Raw genomic sequence first — 14,692 nt, 5'->3', positions numbered from 1 at the left:
CCGGCCTTCGGGAGCGACCTCAGTGGGTCGCTCTGAGAGGTCGCTCCGGGCTTCGTTTTGTGTCTTCTCGCCATGGAAACGCGAGCAACCTCGGAGCTTCGCTCTGGCAAGTCGCTCTGGACAGGGTGTCTCGCGATAGAAACGCGAGCGACCTCTTCATGTCGCTTTGGCCAGGTCACTGTGGGAGGGGTGTCTCGCGATAGAAACGCGAGCGACCTCTCTATGTCGCTCTGGCCAGGTCGCTCCGGGATGTGTGTCACAGCGGCTTCATGTAGTCGCTCTGGGAAGTCGTTCCAGGCAGTGCTCGTCCAAAGATCACTGTAATCACCTCCCTTGAGCTCCAAATGCACCCAAATGTCTCCAGGAACTCCATGTGGTACTCCAATACCTAATAGAGACATATGTATGCAAAATGCAACCTACACATGGCTAAATCCTAATCTATATGATGAAAATGCACATGAATAAATGGATAAAACAATGTGAATATGCAAGATATCAACTCCCCCAAACTTATTCTTTTACTTGTCCTCAAGTGAACTTTCTAGAACTTATAGGGAGAGAGGTTTGAAGGTGGGAGCTCATAGCCAAAAGAAACACACAAAGCACTCAAATAAACATCTAAATTCGGCATTAGTACACCCTCTCTTATTATACTCTAGCTTCTCTAGGCCTATCTCAACTCTTTTCATCCCTACACTCATCATCATGCATTCACACATGCAAATCAGCCAACTCTCAAGTTCATTAAGCATAGCATCAAGTGAATTCTTGCAAATGGTCAATTGGTCCAAATCATTTGGGTAAGGGGAGGCTTTTTAATCAAGTGAGTCAAGGGGTTCAAGATATATGATATTTAAGGTGGTATACTCTCAAGACAAGTAGCCTTGACATTGCACATAATATATCTAAGAAATGGATCAACTCATGCATACAATGCTCAATCTCCATTGTTCTACCATTTTCCCAAACATATATGATACACATTCATTTCCCCATTCCAAACCCAACTCACATCTCTCACCCAAGGACTTCAAAAGCATTTCCCAACATAAAACTCGTTTTTTTTACAAGGGATTTCTTACACTTTTTGAACACCTCTTAGCTCATACTAATTTTGCTAGCCCCGTTTCTTTACTATTTCTCTTCTTTTTTTTTTATGTTCGGAGGCCAAGACTTTTCACAAATTGAGCTAGAAGTTTCTCTACTTATCCCATAAAGACTAGTCAATTAAGCACAAGAGTTCACTTTTTTCCTTCAACTTTCTCATACTCCCAAATCAAACTTTACAACACTCACCCCCATCCTATGGCTAGACAATAAGGTGCCTAATCTAGCAAGAATGAAGATCAAGCATTGTCGTTCCCGATACTCTCAACATTATGTGCATGTAAGACTTTCCGAAAAAGGCTCACTCATCAAACAATGAAAGCTTAAAAGAAGAGAAAGGTTTTGGGAGTGGTCTACCACTAGAGTTTGTCAAAATAAGATTGGCATAAAGGATGTGACAACTCAAGTGTGTATAGCCATGACTCAGTACACAAGGGACCATGAGCAAGAAGCATTAAGTTCGTTCAGTTCAAATAAGGTTGTAGTTGACTTCAAAGACTGAATTTCAGCAATCAACAAGTTTCAAGAAGAGTTTTCAAGGCTCGAAGCATACAAGTCTTTTTGAGAGGTGCATAAGCTACTCAGGTGCAAAGTAATGTTCTTTACAAGGCATTTCAAATCATTGCTCCCAATGCAAGTAAATGCAACCTATATGCTCTAGACTCTCCTAGAAATGCAAATGATGCAAACTAAATGATTTTTTTTTTTTTGTGTTTTTCAAATTTTTTTTATGCAAATAGGTATGCAATGCATGACTCAATGAAACAACATCAAAGCAAACATGATCAAATACTTGGTACCTCCCCCAAACTTAAATGACACAGTCTCTGTGTTGTCAAGGAGAGAGAGATACCCAAAAAGAGAAAACTAATATGCAAAAACGAAATGGTATATACAAGGGAAAGTAGTGGGTTACCTTCTATGGGGAATGAGTAGAGGGAGATGCTCCCTCCTCGTCGTCTTCAGGTGGTAACTCTTCAAGGTGCTCATCAGCAGGAGTGCCCATCTCTTCAATGTAGAAGGCTTGCCCGAACACAGTTGGTTTTCTCATTTTCCCCTTGATGTCAAAGTGGAGGATGTTCTCTTTACCCAAATGGAGATCAATCGTGCCTTCATTCACATTAACAATAGCTCCTGCTGTAGCTAAGAATGGCCTTCCTAGAATCAATGGGTCTTGAGGCTCCTCACCCATCTCAAGCACCACAAAATCTGTAGGTATCTCATACCTTCCAATCTTCACAGGGAGGTCCTCTAAGATGCCCACAGGGTACTTCACTGAACGATCAGCTAACACCAGAGAGAGTCTACACTTCTTGTACTGAGTGAATCCAAGCTTCTTTGCAACAGACAAAGGCATCAAGCTGACACTAGCTCCCAAATCGCAGAGACATTTCTCAAATACCATAGGTCCAAGAGCACAAGGTAGTGTGAAGCATCCTGGATCCTCTAACTTCTCTGGAACATCAAGCCTCTGAATGATGGCACTGCACTCATGGGTAAGAATCATCATGCCTTCCATCTCCTTCTTCTTTGCAGCTACAACATCTTTCAGGAACCTGTTGTATTGAGGAATCAACATGAAAGCATCGATGATGGGCATTGCAACCTGAGCTTCACTCATTTGCTTCTCAAACAGAGCTTTGTACTTCTCTAGCAGCTGCCTCTTGAATCTACCAGGGAATGGAAGTTTGGGTTCATAGGGAGGAGGAACAAAAGAATTCTCATTTGCTGGAGCAACAACTTCACCATCTTTCACTGTTTTCTTCTCTTCCCCAACTTTTCCTTTACCTTTGGCTTCCACAATCTTCTCCAAGATTTCATCATTGATTTTCTCATCAACAATCACCACTTCATCATCAAAGTTAATGGCCACCTCCTCACCTAGTTTCTCAGAATCCCTAGTGAGGGTTGTAGGAGGTAACTGCTTACCACTCCTAAGGGTGATAGCTTTGGTCTCCTTGGGGTTTTGGTCAGATTTTCCAGGTAGAGATCCTTGCTGGCGATTTTGGTGAGTATTCATGGAAGCAAACTGATTTTCTAAATTCTTGACTGTAGAAGCAAGATGTGAGAATTTGTTGTTGAGCTCATTATAGCTCCCATCAATCTTGGAATGAAGGTTCTTCAACTCATAACCAACATGCTTCTCACTTCTAGTCTGAGACTCCAAGATTTGTTTCAGTAAGGTATCAGTGATGCTCTCTTGAGGAGCAGAGGAACCAGACGAGGGGTTTTGCTGAGGCTGATAGCTGCCTTGCTGGTTGTTTCTAGGCGGATAACCACTCTGTTGGTTATTGGGATAGGATTTCTGTTGGTAGTTGTTGTACTGAAAGTTGGGCTCTTTTTTTGACCAGCTACCATTGTTGTTGATGAAACACAGCTCTTCCTGACCTTCCAAACCCTCAACCTCATGGACAACAGGTGGTGTCTCTTGGCTTGGGTTACCAACAAAGTGAAGCTGCTCTTAGGTGGCTTTATCAGCAATGAGGATGTTTATCTTATCATGTAGAGCTTTCAACTCCTTCCTCGTCTGCTTATCATCTGTTCGACTGCCTCTGTCGTGGTCTCCACTGTAGACTGCATCAATCTTTACCATGTTGTCAACCAGCTCCTCTGCATCTTCCTCAGTTCTCCCCAAGAAGAACCCATTGCTAGTTGTATCCAGTCTGGCTCTATACTTAGGAAGAGCACCACGGTAGAATGTGCTCAGCAAGCTCTCCTTAGAGAAACCATGGTGTGGGCATTGAGCTTGGTAGCCCTTGAATCTCTCCCAGGCTTCACTGAAGCCTTCCAAGTTCTTCTGTTGAAAGCTGGAAATCTCATTTCTCAGCTTAGCAGTTCTTGAAGTAGAGAAGAACTTCTCCAAGAATGCTTTCTTGCAGTCATCCCAAGTGGTGATAGAGTCGCTGGGTAGAGACTTCTCCCACTGACGTGCCTTATCCCCCAAAGAGAAAGTGAATAGCATAAGCTTTAAGGCATCTTCGGACACACCATTGATTTTTGACAACCCACAGTAGCTGTTGAACTTGTCCAAGTGATCAAATGGGTCCTCTAGAGCCAAGCCATGATACTTGTTGTTCTCGATCACGTTGAGGAGTCCTGATTTGATCTCAAAGTTGTTGGCTGCCACGGCGGGTGCTCGGATTCCCAATCTATGACCATGAATGTTGGGGCGGTCATAAGTGCCAATGGGTCGAGCTGGTCGCCGTGGTGGAACGTTGTTAGCTCCATTGGCGTTCGCATCATTTTGAGGTATGTCTCCTATATCAGTATCCAATCTCTACAAGTGAGCCTGTTGCTATTCTTCTCTTCTCTTTCTAGCACACTCTCTCTCTAAAGCTCTGATGTCTGCTGCTCTTGGAACTAGGTTTGATGGACCCCTGCTCCGCAAGTTCATAAACCTGTAGATGAAAGGGAGGTGAAGAAGGAGAATCAGTAACAAAAGAAAATAAAAATGACTTAGTCTCAAGTAAGTGACTAAATCTCAATGTTCAAATTTACTCAGAATTTGGCAACGGCGTCAATTTGATGTTAGGAGTTTTCAAGGCTCCTAAGACAAATGTTGTAGTATGAGTGAATGTCGAACCAGTTCTAAGGGATATCAAAGCACCGAGAATGCAAGTACTCACTTAATCTAAGTGCAACCGATGATTTAGATGTGTTTTAAACTACTACTAATACTAGAAAGCAATTACAGAATGATACTTTCTTGACTAAGGGAAAAGAGAACTCATGGGCATAGGGATTAGACCTTGGGTGATCAAGTATCGAACTAAGGATGGCAAATGATCAATCAAACTATCGACCTTAAGCCTAGACACAATTCTAAGCAAGCTCTATGTCTAGATGAATGCTCATTTGCTAACATATCTCAAACATCAAATGTCTTTGGTTGAATAATGTGAAAGCAATCATTACTAACAAGTCTATTAGCTTCTTAGCACCTTTAACAACAAATGTCTTTGGCAAAGTATACTAAAAACCTAGGAGAGTTGTCTCAGGCATTTCATCAAACACATTTTGGATGGGAAATGCCTATTGATCAACTTTTGAGTGGCCAACTCAGAAGATGCATTATGTATACTCTACTAGCAAGGAACAAGAACGATTTACACTAAAACATCCTAGAACTAACCTAATCACCCTTGATCTCTCTAACCCATGAATTCAAAAGGTGATTACTCACTAATCTCCATGATTCCTCTTAAACCCATATTGGATTTCAGATTAATCATGTAGAGAAATAGATAAGAAATCACAAGAACACAAGATGAAAGCAATCTGAATCTCCAGAAGTTTTACTAGTTGTTCTCCGTAAAAAGATCCCCCGCCTCCAATGGCTTACAAAAGTCCTTAACTTAGGTTTTTTGGCAATGTAAAACGTGCATAATGAAATGACCAAAAGACCCTTAGAAAAACATGAGTTCGACAGGCAAATAAACGCGGAGCGACCTCGGCATGTCGCTCCGACAAGTCGCTCCGGCCTTCGGGAGCGACCTCAGTGGGTCGCTCCGGGCTTCGTTTTGTGTCGTCTCGCCATGGAAACGTGAGCGACCTCGGAGCGTCGCTCTGGCAAGTCGCTCTGGGAGGGGTGTCTCGCGATAGAAACGCGAGCGACCTCTCTATGTCGCTCTGGCCAGGTCGCTCTGGGAGGGGTGTCTCGCGATAGAAACGCGAGCGACCTCTCTATGTCGCTCTGGCCAGGTCGCTCCGGGGTGTGTGTCACAGCGACTTCATGTAGTCGCTCCGGGAAGTCGCTCCAGGCAGTGCTCGTCCAAAGATCACTATAATCACCTCCCTTGAGCTCCAAATGCACCCAAATGTCTCCAGGAACTCCATGTGGTATTCCAATACCTAATAGAGACATATGTATGCAAAATGCAACCTAGACATGGCTAAATCCTAATCTATATGATGAAAATGCACATGAATAAATGGATAAAACAATGTGAATATGCAAGATATCAGTGTACATCCTGGAAACGACACGTGTCCAATTCTAAAATGATTAGCTTTGAGCCCACATGTTTCATTTTCTTCTTCAATACAACGTTAGGAGTCACCGTCAATATTTATTATTGATATATTATAGTTTTGTGAAGTTGGTGAATAGAACTAACTCATAATGAAGTTGAAAAACATTTTAAAATTCCCACTAACATAAAATTTTATTATAATTTTTTTCTTAATATATATCAATATTATTAAAATAAGAACACTTTTTGGGGATTTACCTTTTAGTTTTTAAATAAAGTTACAAGTAATGCTATTGACATTTAATAATTTATATAAATACTAATCAATGCTATAATTAAAAACTAAAATGGCGCAACAGACAATTTCAAATATGTCCTAATCTAAGCGCTTCCTAGAATCCAAAAGAAGACAACAGGCTGGGAAGACACGCTCCATGCTAATTGAGGAGGATTGCGTCGAAAGCTCTAGCCTGACGACCACTCGGAGATGGCTCTTCAAGACTAACAAAGAACAAACACTTTCATGAGGCACGGGAGAAACCCTTATCAAGCGCAGGCGGTCAAACATCTCCCCAATCCGGCCACGCGCTATAAGAGAAGCTCAAACGGATAAGCGCTTGCTTTAACAGAGGTCCGAAGAAATACCGTGAAACTTCAAATATGAGGTGAGATACTGGAAGAGCTAAAACGATTCCTCAAAAACAGGCGAGTACCATGATAGGCAAGAGCTTAGCCCTTTAGATCTAAGGGAAAGGGAAGAATCTGTCCTCCAAAATGCCCAAATCACAAAGACGAGTCAGCTATCCACAAACAAAGAACTTCCATGCGTGCGGGTGCTTGAAACAAGGAAGATAGGTCCTCGGTATCATGCCAAACCTGTTGCAAATTTAGTACAAACTCATCTATGAAGTGTATAATGTCATAAGTGTCAAAGAACCAGTATTTAAAGTAATAAGAATACTTAAATAGCAAAATTCAAATAAAAACAGGTTCAGAAGTAAACCTTACCAGCCCATTGAAGATAACAAGTCAGTCCTTTTAGTGGTTCTCCTAATGATTTCAGAGCCTCCGAGTCGGTGACATTGACGGTATATATCTCAACACCTTTCGTGTCCTCTGCATAGGCCACCAATTTATGATCTGGACTAGCCTGAACACAGGATTAAGAAAATGAAACAGCATTGTTAACAAGGAGCAGTTTTTAAAATCTATTTCTAGCAAAGTTTCTCAGTCTTCTAACCTTGAAGGCACCAATACTGTAGTAGTCGTACTCCTGGGCCTTGATATTCTCATCCAATATGATATGCTCAGGAAGAGCTTCTGGACCAATTGGCATAGTATCATACACAGAAGGCTCAGCTTTGTTGTCAGCGATCAAACGCCTACAGTGCTGAGCATATTCCATTCCTTGAAGGTTCTTCTTGTAGTAGTAGTAAGGACCCTTTCTTAGAGGTGCAGATATATCATCTTCCTTGATCCTCCCTCTTGCTTAGTCCCTGCAAAAACTTGTAAATAAATATATTATCAATTCAAAAACTATTAGAATAAATTATTTTCTGATTTTGAATTATGTAATAATTAATTAATTATTAAAAAATTATATACGATAGTCTTTTTGTAAATATCTTTTATTATGTAAAATAAACATAAAACATTCATATATACATAAAACTATATACATAGATTTATTATTTTTAAATTATTATGATGTAGAATATTTTCGGATAACATAATATAAAACCTTTTTAGATAATGATGAATAATGATGATTATCATATTAATGAAATTCGTTTTTAATTTAGGGGCAATTATACATTAACAAATATAATCTAAATAATTATTAAGAGTAATGAAGATTTTAAATGCTCTGACTTTTAACGTTTGAACGAAAAATCAACATAACTATTTTTGAATTTTTTTGCCAGTTTCTATCTTAGGTGATAATATATATATATTAAAATAAAGTTTATTTAATATTACTAAACCAATTATAATATAAACATACATATACAGTATTTTACTATTACTAAATTAAATATAATATAAACTTAACTATGATACTAAAAAGTTCTTAATTATTATCAAGATAATGATAAATTATTAGCTATATCACTAACGTTATTTATTAAAATTAATAATTATGCATAAAATATGACTAAACCTAAAATCATGGGCGCATTAAAAATCATATATATTAAAATTAAATTTATATATATATTAAAATTTATATTTATATATAACCAAAATATTCATCTTTACCACCACTAAAAGACATTTTCAAAAATAATTTCTTCATTAAGTGGCGAAAGAGTCTTATATATTTGTACTCTATATATATAATAAATTATTATATAAAAATAATTAACAAATATTTTTTTAATATTTTCGAATTATACTTTTTCAAATTCAGACTTTTTTATAAAAAAAAATTTTGAACTTTTTTTCGAATTTTTTTTTTTCAAAATTTCTTTTTGAAAATCAAAAATTATATTTGAAACTATTTTTTAAAAAAAAATTATATTTTTTAAGTATAAATTTCACATTCCAAAATCTCTACCCCACCCCTCAATTTTAAACTCTAAGTCTAGATTAGTTAACCCTAGGTGTATAAGTGTCTTTTACCCTTCATTAAAAGTGAGGGTAAAAGTGGTTAGTATAAACATGAAAAGTGGTATTATGAATATGGTATTTGTGGCAATTTCTCTATAATAAATAACCAAAATTTCCTAAAACTAAGGAAAACATGACAAATAAGCAAAATAACCTAAAACTATGGAGAGAATAACAAATCAGCAAAATCACATATCCCCTCTTTTGTAAGGGACATTGAATATTATTAGATTAATAAATTTATTGATATATTATAGTTCTCTAAAGTTGATCAACAGAAATCATAATAAAGTTGAATTTCTTTTCAAAATTTCCACTAACATAAAGTTTAACTATAAAGATATTTTGTAATATATAAATCTATCTATACTATTAAAGAAGAATCTCGCCCATAGTTTTTTGAGTTATTTACCAAGGAATGCCATTGTCTTTTCATTTTTAAAAATTAAATGTCGCCAATAAATTTATTACCAATCATAATCCATCGACAATTATACCTCATAGCCCAAATACGTGATTAAGCCTGATCAAAAATTATACCTCATAGCCCATTGCACCTATTCAAGCCCGAGCCCTATCTTTTTAAAATCAAAACAGAAATAATTGTTCAGCCCAATTTTGTTAATGTATAGAGACTCATCATTCATGAAATTAATATAGACACTACGTACCAATCTTGATAAAAACCATAGCACAAAGATTATTATCAAGTATTATGAATATAATACAAAAAAGAAAATTTCTATTTTTAATAGTATAGATGACACACACATATATATATATATATATATATATATCAAAAAATATTAAAATAAATATATTCATAAAACAAGTTACTATGGTATATTTTGTATTTCTTAAAAAAATATTTATTTTAAAATAGATTTATTTTTAAAACAATCAATAATCTAAATTTATATAAATGGTTTATATATTGTTTGGATACCATATCTATTCTAACTATATTTTTCAAATCATCCCCTAATTTTCGTAATGATTTAAAAAAGATTAATTTACTCATAAATTTCGGCAGTAGAGGAAGGTATGCCTTTTAAGATCACAGGATTAGGCAAGTATTAATAATTGAAACAATATAATATTCCCTATGTGATTATCCGACTTTAAAGGTGGAAGGTACGATTTAGCTACAATCATGGTGCAAGTAAATGTATAACCAAATATAGAAAACGAATATACGTTTAAGCTACATTCACGGTTTAAAAAAATTCAATCTATAATTATATTTCGTGTATAATACTCACATAATATCTTTGGTTTCAAATTGGTAACTGAATTTACTACTATTAAATACTACTATTAACTAGAACCATGGAATTCGTCTTGGCTTATGAGAATGTAAGCAATCCTAAATTTTTCATTCACGTTTTTTTATTAGAATGTTATTATTCTAAATGATGTTAATATTCTAAATGTATTTGGAACATGTACAAGGGGCATAAAATTCATGCAAGCTGCAAAAAAACTTACATTGAGAGTAAAGGAAGCCTTCTTCCGGTTGTAGCATGGCATATCAAGTGACAAACCTTTGGAGTTTTGTCAGATGAATACCAAAACGAACGATTTCAGATTGATCTTTCTTTGACTGCCTCAGATCTGCTTCGATTTCATTAGGAGTACACATTAAACCCGATTTGAAACCACATGCAAAAGATAGCAAAAACCAAAAAAAAATTGCTTTAACAAATATTTTGTGTTTAACCATATATCAAGGATGAAGAAAATAAAGAAATGATTTACCCTGGAGATGAAGCTGAATCAGATCGTCCATGACTCGATAACTCTCTACAATCGCCATTAAAGAGAATTTTTTTTTTTTTGAGTTTGCAAACTGATGTCTGAAAGAAGATTGTTTTCTTTTTTTGTTAATGATGTCGGTTGACATCAAAAGATAACGACTGGGGTTGGGCCAATTTTTATCTATGTGGTCTGATGTGGGCTTTGCATAATTTTTCTTTTTCAATTAATATGCTGGCCCATTTTAATTTTGTATACGTTAAATGTACCAAAAACAATTATATAGCTGGTGAGTATTTATTTTAAAATTTACCAAACATTTGCTTAAAAAATGGTGAGTATTTATTTCTTTGTATTTAGAGTGGCCATTGTATTTATATATTTTTAAAATTTTATAGATATTGTTTACAATATATAAATACATGTGTGCTAATATATGACTTCTATTTATATTGTTTTATATACAAAATCTAGTATACTATTATAGCAAAAACACTTTTTTGGTTTACCCTTCACTTTTCAAATAAAATTACAAGTTATGCCATTAACAGTTAATTATATCTATAAAATTAATCAATGGTATAATTATGGACAAAAATGGCTCAACCATAATATCTACTTACCTTTTTTTATTATTTTGTCCTCAACTTTACAGACTCCTATTGACTCTGTGAACCACACTGGGAGATATTGATCCATGTGAACGACAAAAGACGTTTTTTCCTAGCACTGCGGGCTAAGCTATCCGTCTTCTTATTCTGCGTTCTTGAAACATAGATAATTTCTGCACGAATAAAACTCTTTTTCAGACTGTATATATCTTCCAAATAACTTGCAAACGCTAGCCATTCTTCTGGTTCTGAAACCATCTTCACCGATTGAGAACAATCTGTTGCAAATGTAACCTGAAATTGTCGTACGTTTTTCATGCATTCCATTGCCCATAGTAAAGCTTTCATCTCTGCATGAAGAGGAGAGAGTGAAGCCCTAACATTTCTTGCTCCCATTAAACCCTCAAATCCTTTTAAGGTATTGTACCATCCTTGACCTGAAAACTATCATTTTTCTTTCCAGGAACCATCCGTAAAACACCTTCTTCCTGGAATTGACGGAAGAATCGTAGCCTCTATCTGTGAAGTCCCCCTTGAATCATTCAATATTTGTGTTTCAGCCCAGAGTTTTGATTCCGTTTCAGCCAGTTTAAGGGTATCCATAGGATCCACATCAATATTACTAAAGACTTTATTATTTCTTCCTTTCCAGATATACCAAAGTATCTACTTACCTTTTCATGTTTTCATATATTTTACTAATATTGTTCTTCAAACATCTTTTTGATAAAAATCATGTGAGATCATTTTTAATTTTAAATGTTAGGCTGATTGCTTTAATAAAGTTGTATAAACATTAATTGTATCATTTTATTGGTAAATTACAATAAAACGTATAAAAAGCCATTATATACTTTTTTTACTAGTAATGATTTTAGTTTAAAAAGTTATTGTAGGTTATAAAAATCTTCAGGTTTGTTTCATCAAAACCTGTCTGTTTAATTTAATGAAGATTTGGATTATAAATTTCTGAAAACAAAATTTGTCGAACGTAATATAGTAGTGTTATTTAAAAACAAATTTTTTAATGAGCGAATAAATATGCTAATTCATTTGATTCATAAAAATAGCTTGAAAATGCATAAATAAAATGGCATAATTAATAATATTTTCTTATACAAGTGAATTACTTTTACCATTATTTAATTTAATAAAATTTTGCAAATGTATTGTTAAGTCAAAGACTGAATTGGCTCGATAAAAAGAACTATAAATCAATCTTTATTCTTTTGAGGAACTTGTAAAAACTATTATAAATTTAGATGACTTTCTACAGTTGAGCAATATAAATAAGAAAATTCTAAATACAAAATTTCAGTCTCTATTTTATTTATTTGATTAGGTTAACTATTGTTATATTAACTATCTTTTTTATTTTGATGTATATGCTATTTGTATGTTTTGACATACTTTTTGAGATAACTTTTATTAAAAAAAACTCATGTTACTTTTGGAAATATTTAGCATATGTACCAATTAAGTTAGTTCTGTTTACTTTTTGTTTGTTTGTACTAGTTGATATTTTTAAGTTTATTTTAATAGATTTGCTTTTGGAATTTTTAAAAAATTTAAAATATTAAACTATGATTGTGATTTGACATATTTTGATATTTTTAATTATATGTGTATATTTTAAAAAGCATATAGCTCCTACCGTAAAAAGGTTTTGGACATAATTTTGTTTTTCTTGTTAAACTTTTTAGAGAAATTCCCTAAGATAGCATTTTTAAGTTTGTCACAAAAATAGCATTCAATAAAGAAAATAATCAAATAAGTTTTATTAAAGGGTAACCATAGGGTTAACTAATCAAGACTTAGGGTTTAGAGTTAAGGGGTGGAGTTTTAGGGATAGGGTTTCAAATTTTAAAAAAATTTAAATTAAAATTAAAATTTTCAAAATAAAAAAAAAGGGATATTTTGGTCTTTTTTAGGGTTATTTTGTGACAAAAACTTAAAAAGAGCTATTTGAGAGAATTGTCCAACTTTTTTATGTCTAGTTTTTAATAAGTTTGTATATATATTAAAGTAACTTTTAGATAAAAAAAATTACAATGATGATTTGACATATTTTGATATTTTAAAATTATATGTAGATCAATCATACATAAATATATTTTTATTCATATAATGAAAATACATAAAAATGAGAGGTTAATTAGTTAGGAATGCACTAGGTGATGAGGATTATCCTGAGATTTCATTTTGGGTATACAACAACAATATATACTGGAATGTTTTTCTTCACAGCCTCCTGTCATGTACCCTAATTTTCTACAGTTTTGTATACATTCTTGGCTGACCTTACAAGGTGGTCTCCTTACCGGACATATACGGATTTTTCCGAATTGGGATGCAAAAAAATTAAATGATCAATCAATTATCAATTCTTAAGTAGAACAATAGTACACAGTTTTTTTTTTTTGGGACAATTTAACTTTGAAAAAATGTTTACCTGAAGCCATTGGTAAAAGGATAAACGTAGATACCATCAATGAAAATAACAAAAGAGATGAAAACTTATTTGCTGCCATTTCTTGTGATTTAAAATATGCAACAACTATTTTTCTTCTTCTGGAAATCCTTCAATTATATAAACCAGTCAAAAGGTAAGAGATCCAAACGGAAAATTAGAATTAATGGCAACGACGTTTTTACAATATGCGGGACGGTATTAATGGACCCAACAGCAATGTTACCAATCACACACATTTAACAAATAGTTTTTTTTTGTTTGTTCGCATGTGATTAATAACGCACTTCGTTGGTGCCACTGTCACTTATGGTATGGTTTTCATCTTCGGTGCGTTTTTTTCCCGTTATTTTAGTTAAATAGTTACTCTGAATAAAATCAATTTAATTAACTATATAATACTATATATTTAAGATCATAAAATGTAAATAAAACCAAAAATCAAACGAAAGTCAATGAAAGCTTTCTATTTTAAAAACTATTTTCTGTAAAACTTCACTTGACTCACTTAACAGATGAATTACTCACAGATGAATCATTATTGTACTACATAAAATGCGTAAATTATAGTCATTTTTATTTTAGTTAAATTTAAAATTGTATCTTTAGCACTACACAAACAAGTTTAATTTCTAATTGTGTTATTATGTTTATTTTACGTTACTTTTTTAATCAAAATTATAATTTAATTTATCAAAACCGAATTACGTTTTATAATAAAATCATACTAATTTTATATCAAAACCGCACTTCTTTTTTATTTATGAAAACTGCACTATTTTTTATCTAATCTGCATTTATCTCATAAACTGCATAAACCGTAGTTGAATGGTACCGCACTTAAATTTTACACCGCTTATATTATAAAAACCGCGGTTACCATTCAGACCCAACTTCTGTGTTTTCAACAAACAAGTTAGAAATTTAATTGTTTATTTACCTAATGTATTTAGAATATTGCGGTAGTTATGTATAGCTTATTGTGCTGTTATATATATATATATATATATATATCTCATAGGTATTTACATGCGATGAGATTTCCATTAACATAAATTTTGACTGTGGAGTTGGTCAACAGAACTCATACTCAAAATTTACATTAACATAAAGTTTAACTATAAAGATTTTTTAACAATATTTATATATCAATACTATTAAAA

General features: G+C 33.9%; 2 protein-coding genes and 1 non-coding gene across 4 annotated transcripts in view; 1 reads left to right on the top strand and 2 right to left on the bottom strand.

Annotated features, from left to right (window-relative positions):
* The window catches only part of LOC106406058 (myosin-3), a 48,477-nt gene that overhangs the window by 24,776 nt on the left and 9,009 nt on the right, over positions 1-14,692 (bottom strand). The window lies entirely within an intron of this gene.
* On the top strand, positions 3,834-3,940 carry LOC125589290. Its single transcript, XR_007325478.1, has one exon. It is a non-coding gene; the product is annotated as a small nucleolar RNA R71 (small nucleolar RNA).
* On the bottom strand, positions 6,257-10,779 carry LOC106404840 (dipeptidyl aminopeptidase BI-like). 2 transcript variants are annotated; one of them, XM_048759530.1, is made up of 5 exons: positions 10,452-10,752; positions 10,182-10,307; positions 7,324-7,579; positions 7,092-7,233; positions 6,257-6,959 (listed from the first exon to the last, which is right to left on the bottom strand). In XM_048759530.1, the coding sequence occupies exons 3-5, from the start codon at positions 7,486-7,488 to the stop codon at positions 6,949-6,951; spliced, it is 318 nt and encodes a 105-aa protein (XP_048615487.1). In that variant the 5' UTR covers positions 7,489-7,579; positions 10,182-10,307; positions 10,452-10,752; the 3' UTR covers positions 6,257-6,948. The 2 variants fall into 2 exon arrangements, with proteins under 2 accessions (XP_048615487.1, XP_048615486.1); XM_048759529.1 differs by lacking the exon at positions 6,257-6,959 and having other exon boundaries at positions 6,967-7,233; positions 10,182-10,779.

This window comes from Brassica napus, chromosome C6 (genome assembly GCF_020379485.1).
Source record: "Brassica napus cultivar Da-Ae chromosome C6, Da-Ae, whole genome shotgun sequence".
Lineage (NCBI taxonomy): Eukaryota > Viridiplantae > Streptophyta > Magnoliopsida > Brassicales > Brassicaceae > Brassica > Brassica napus.
Note: the sequence above shows the minus strand (reverse complement) of the source record. Positions and strands in the feature narration are given on the sequence as shown.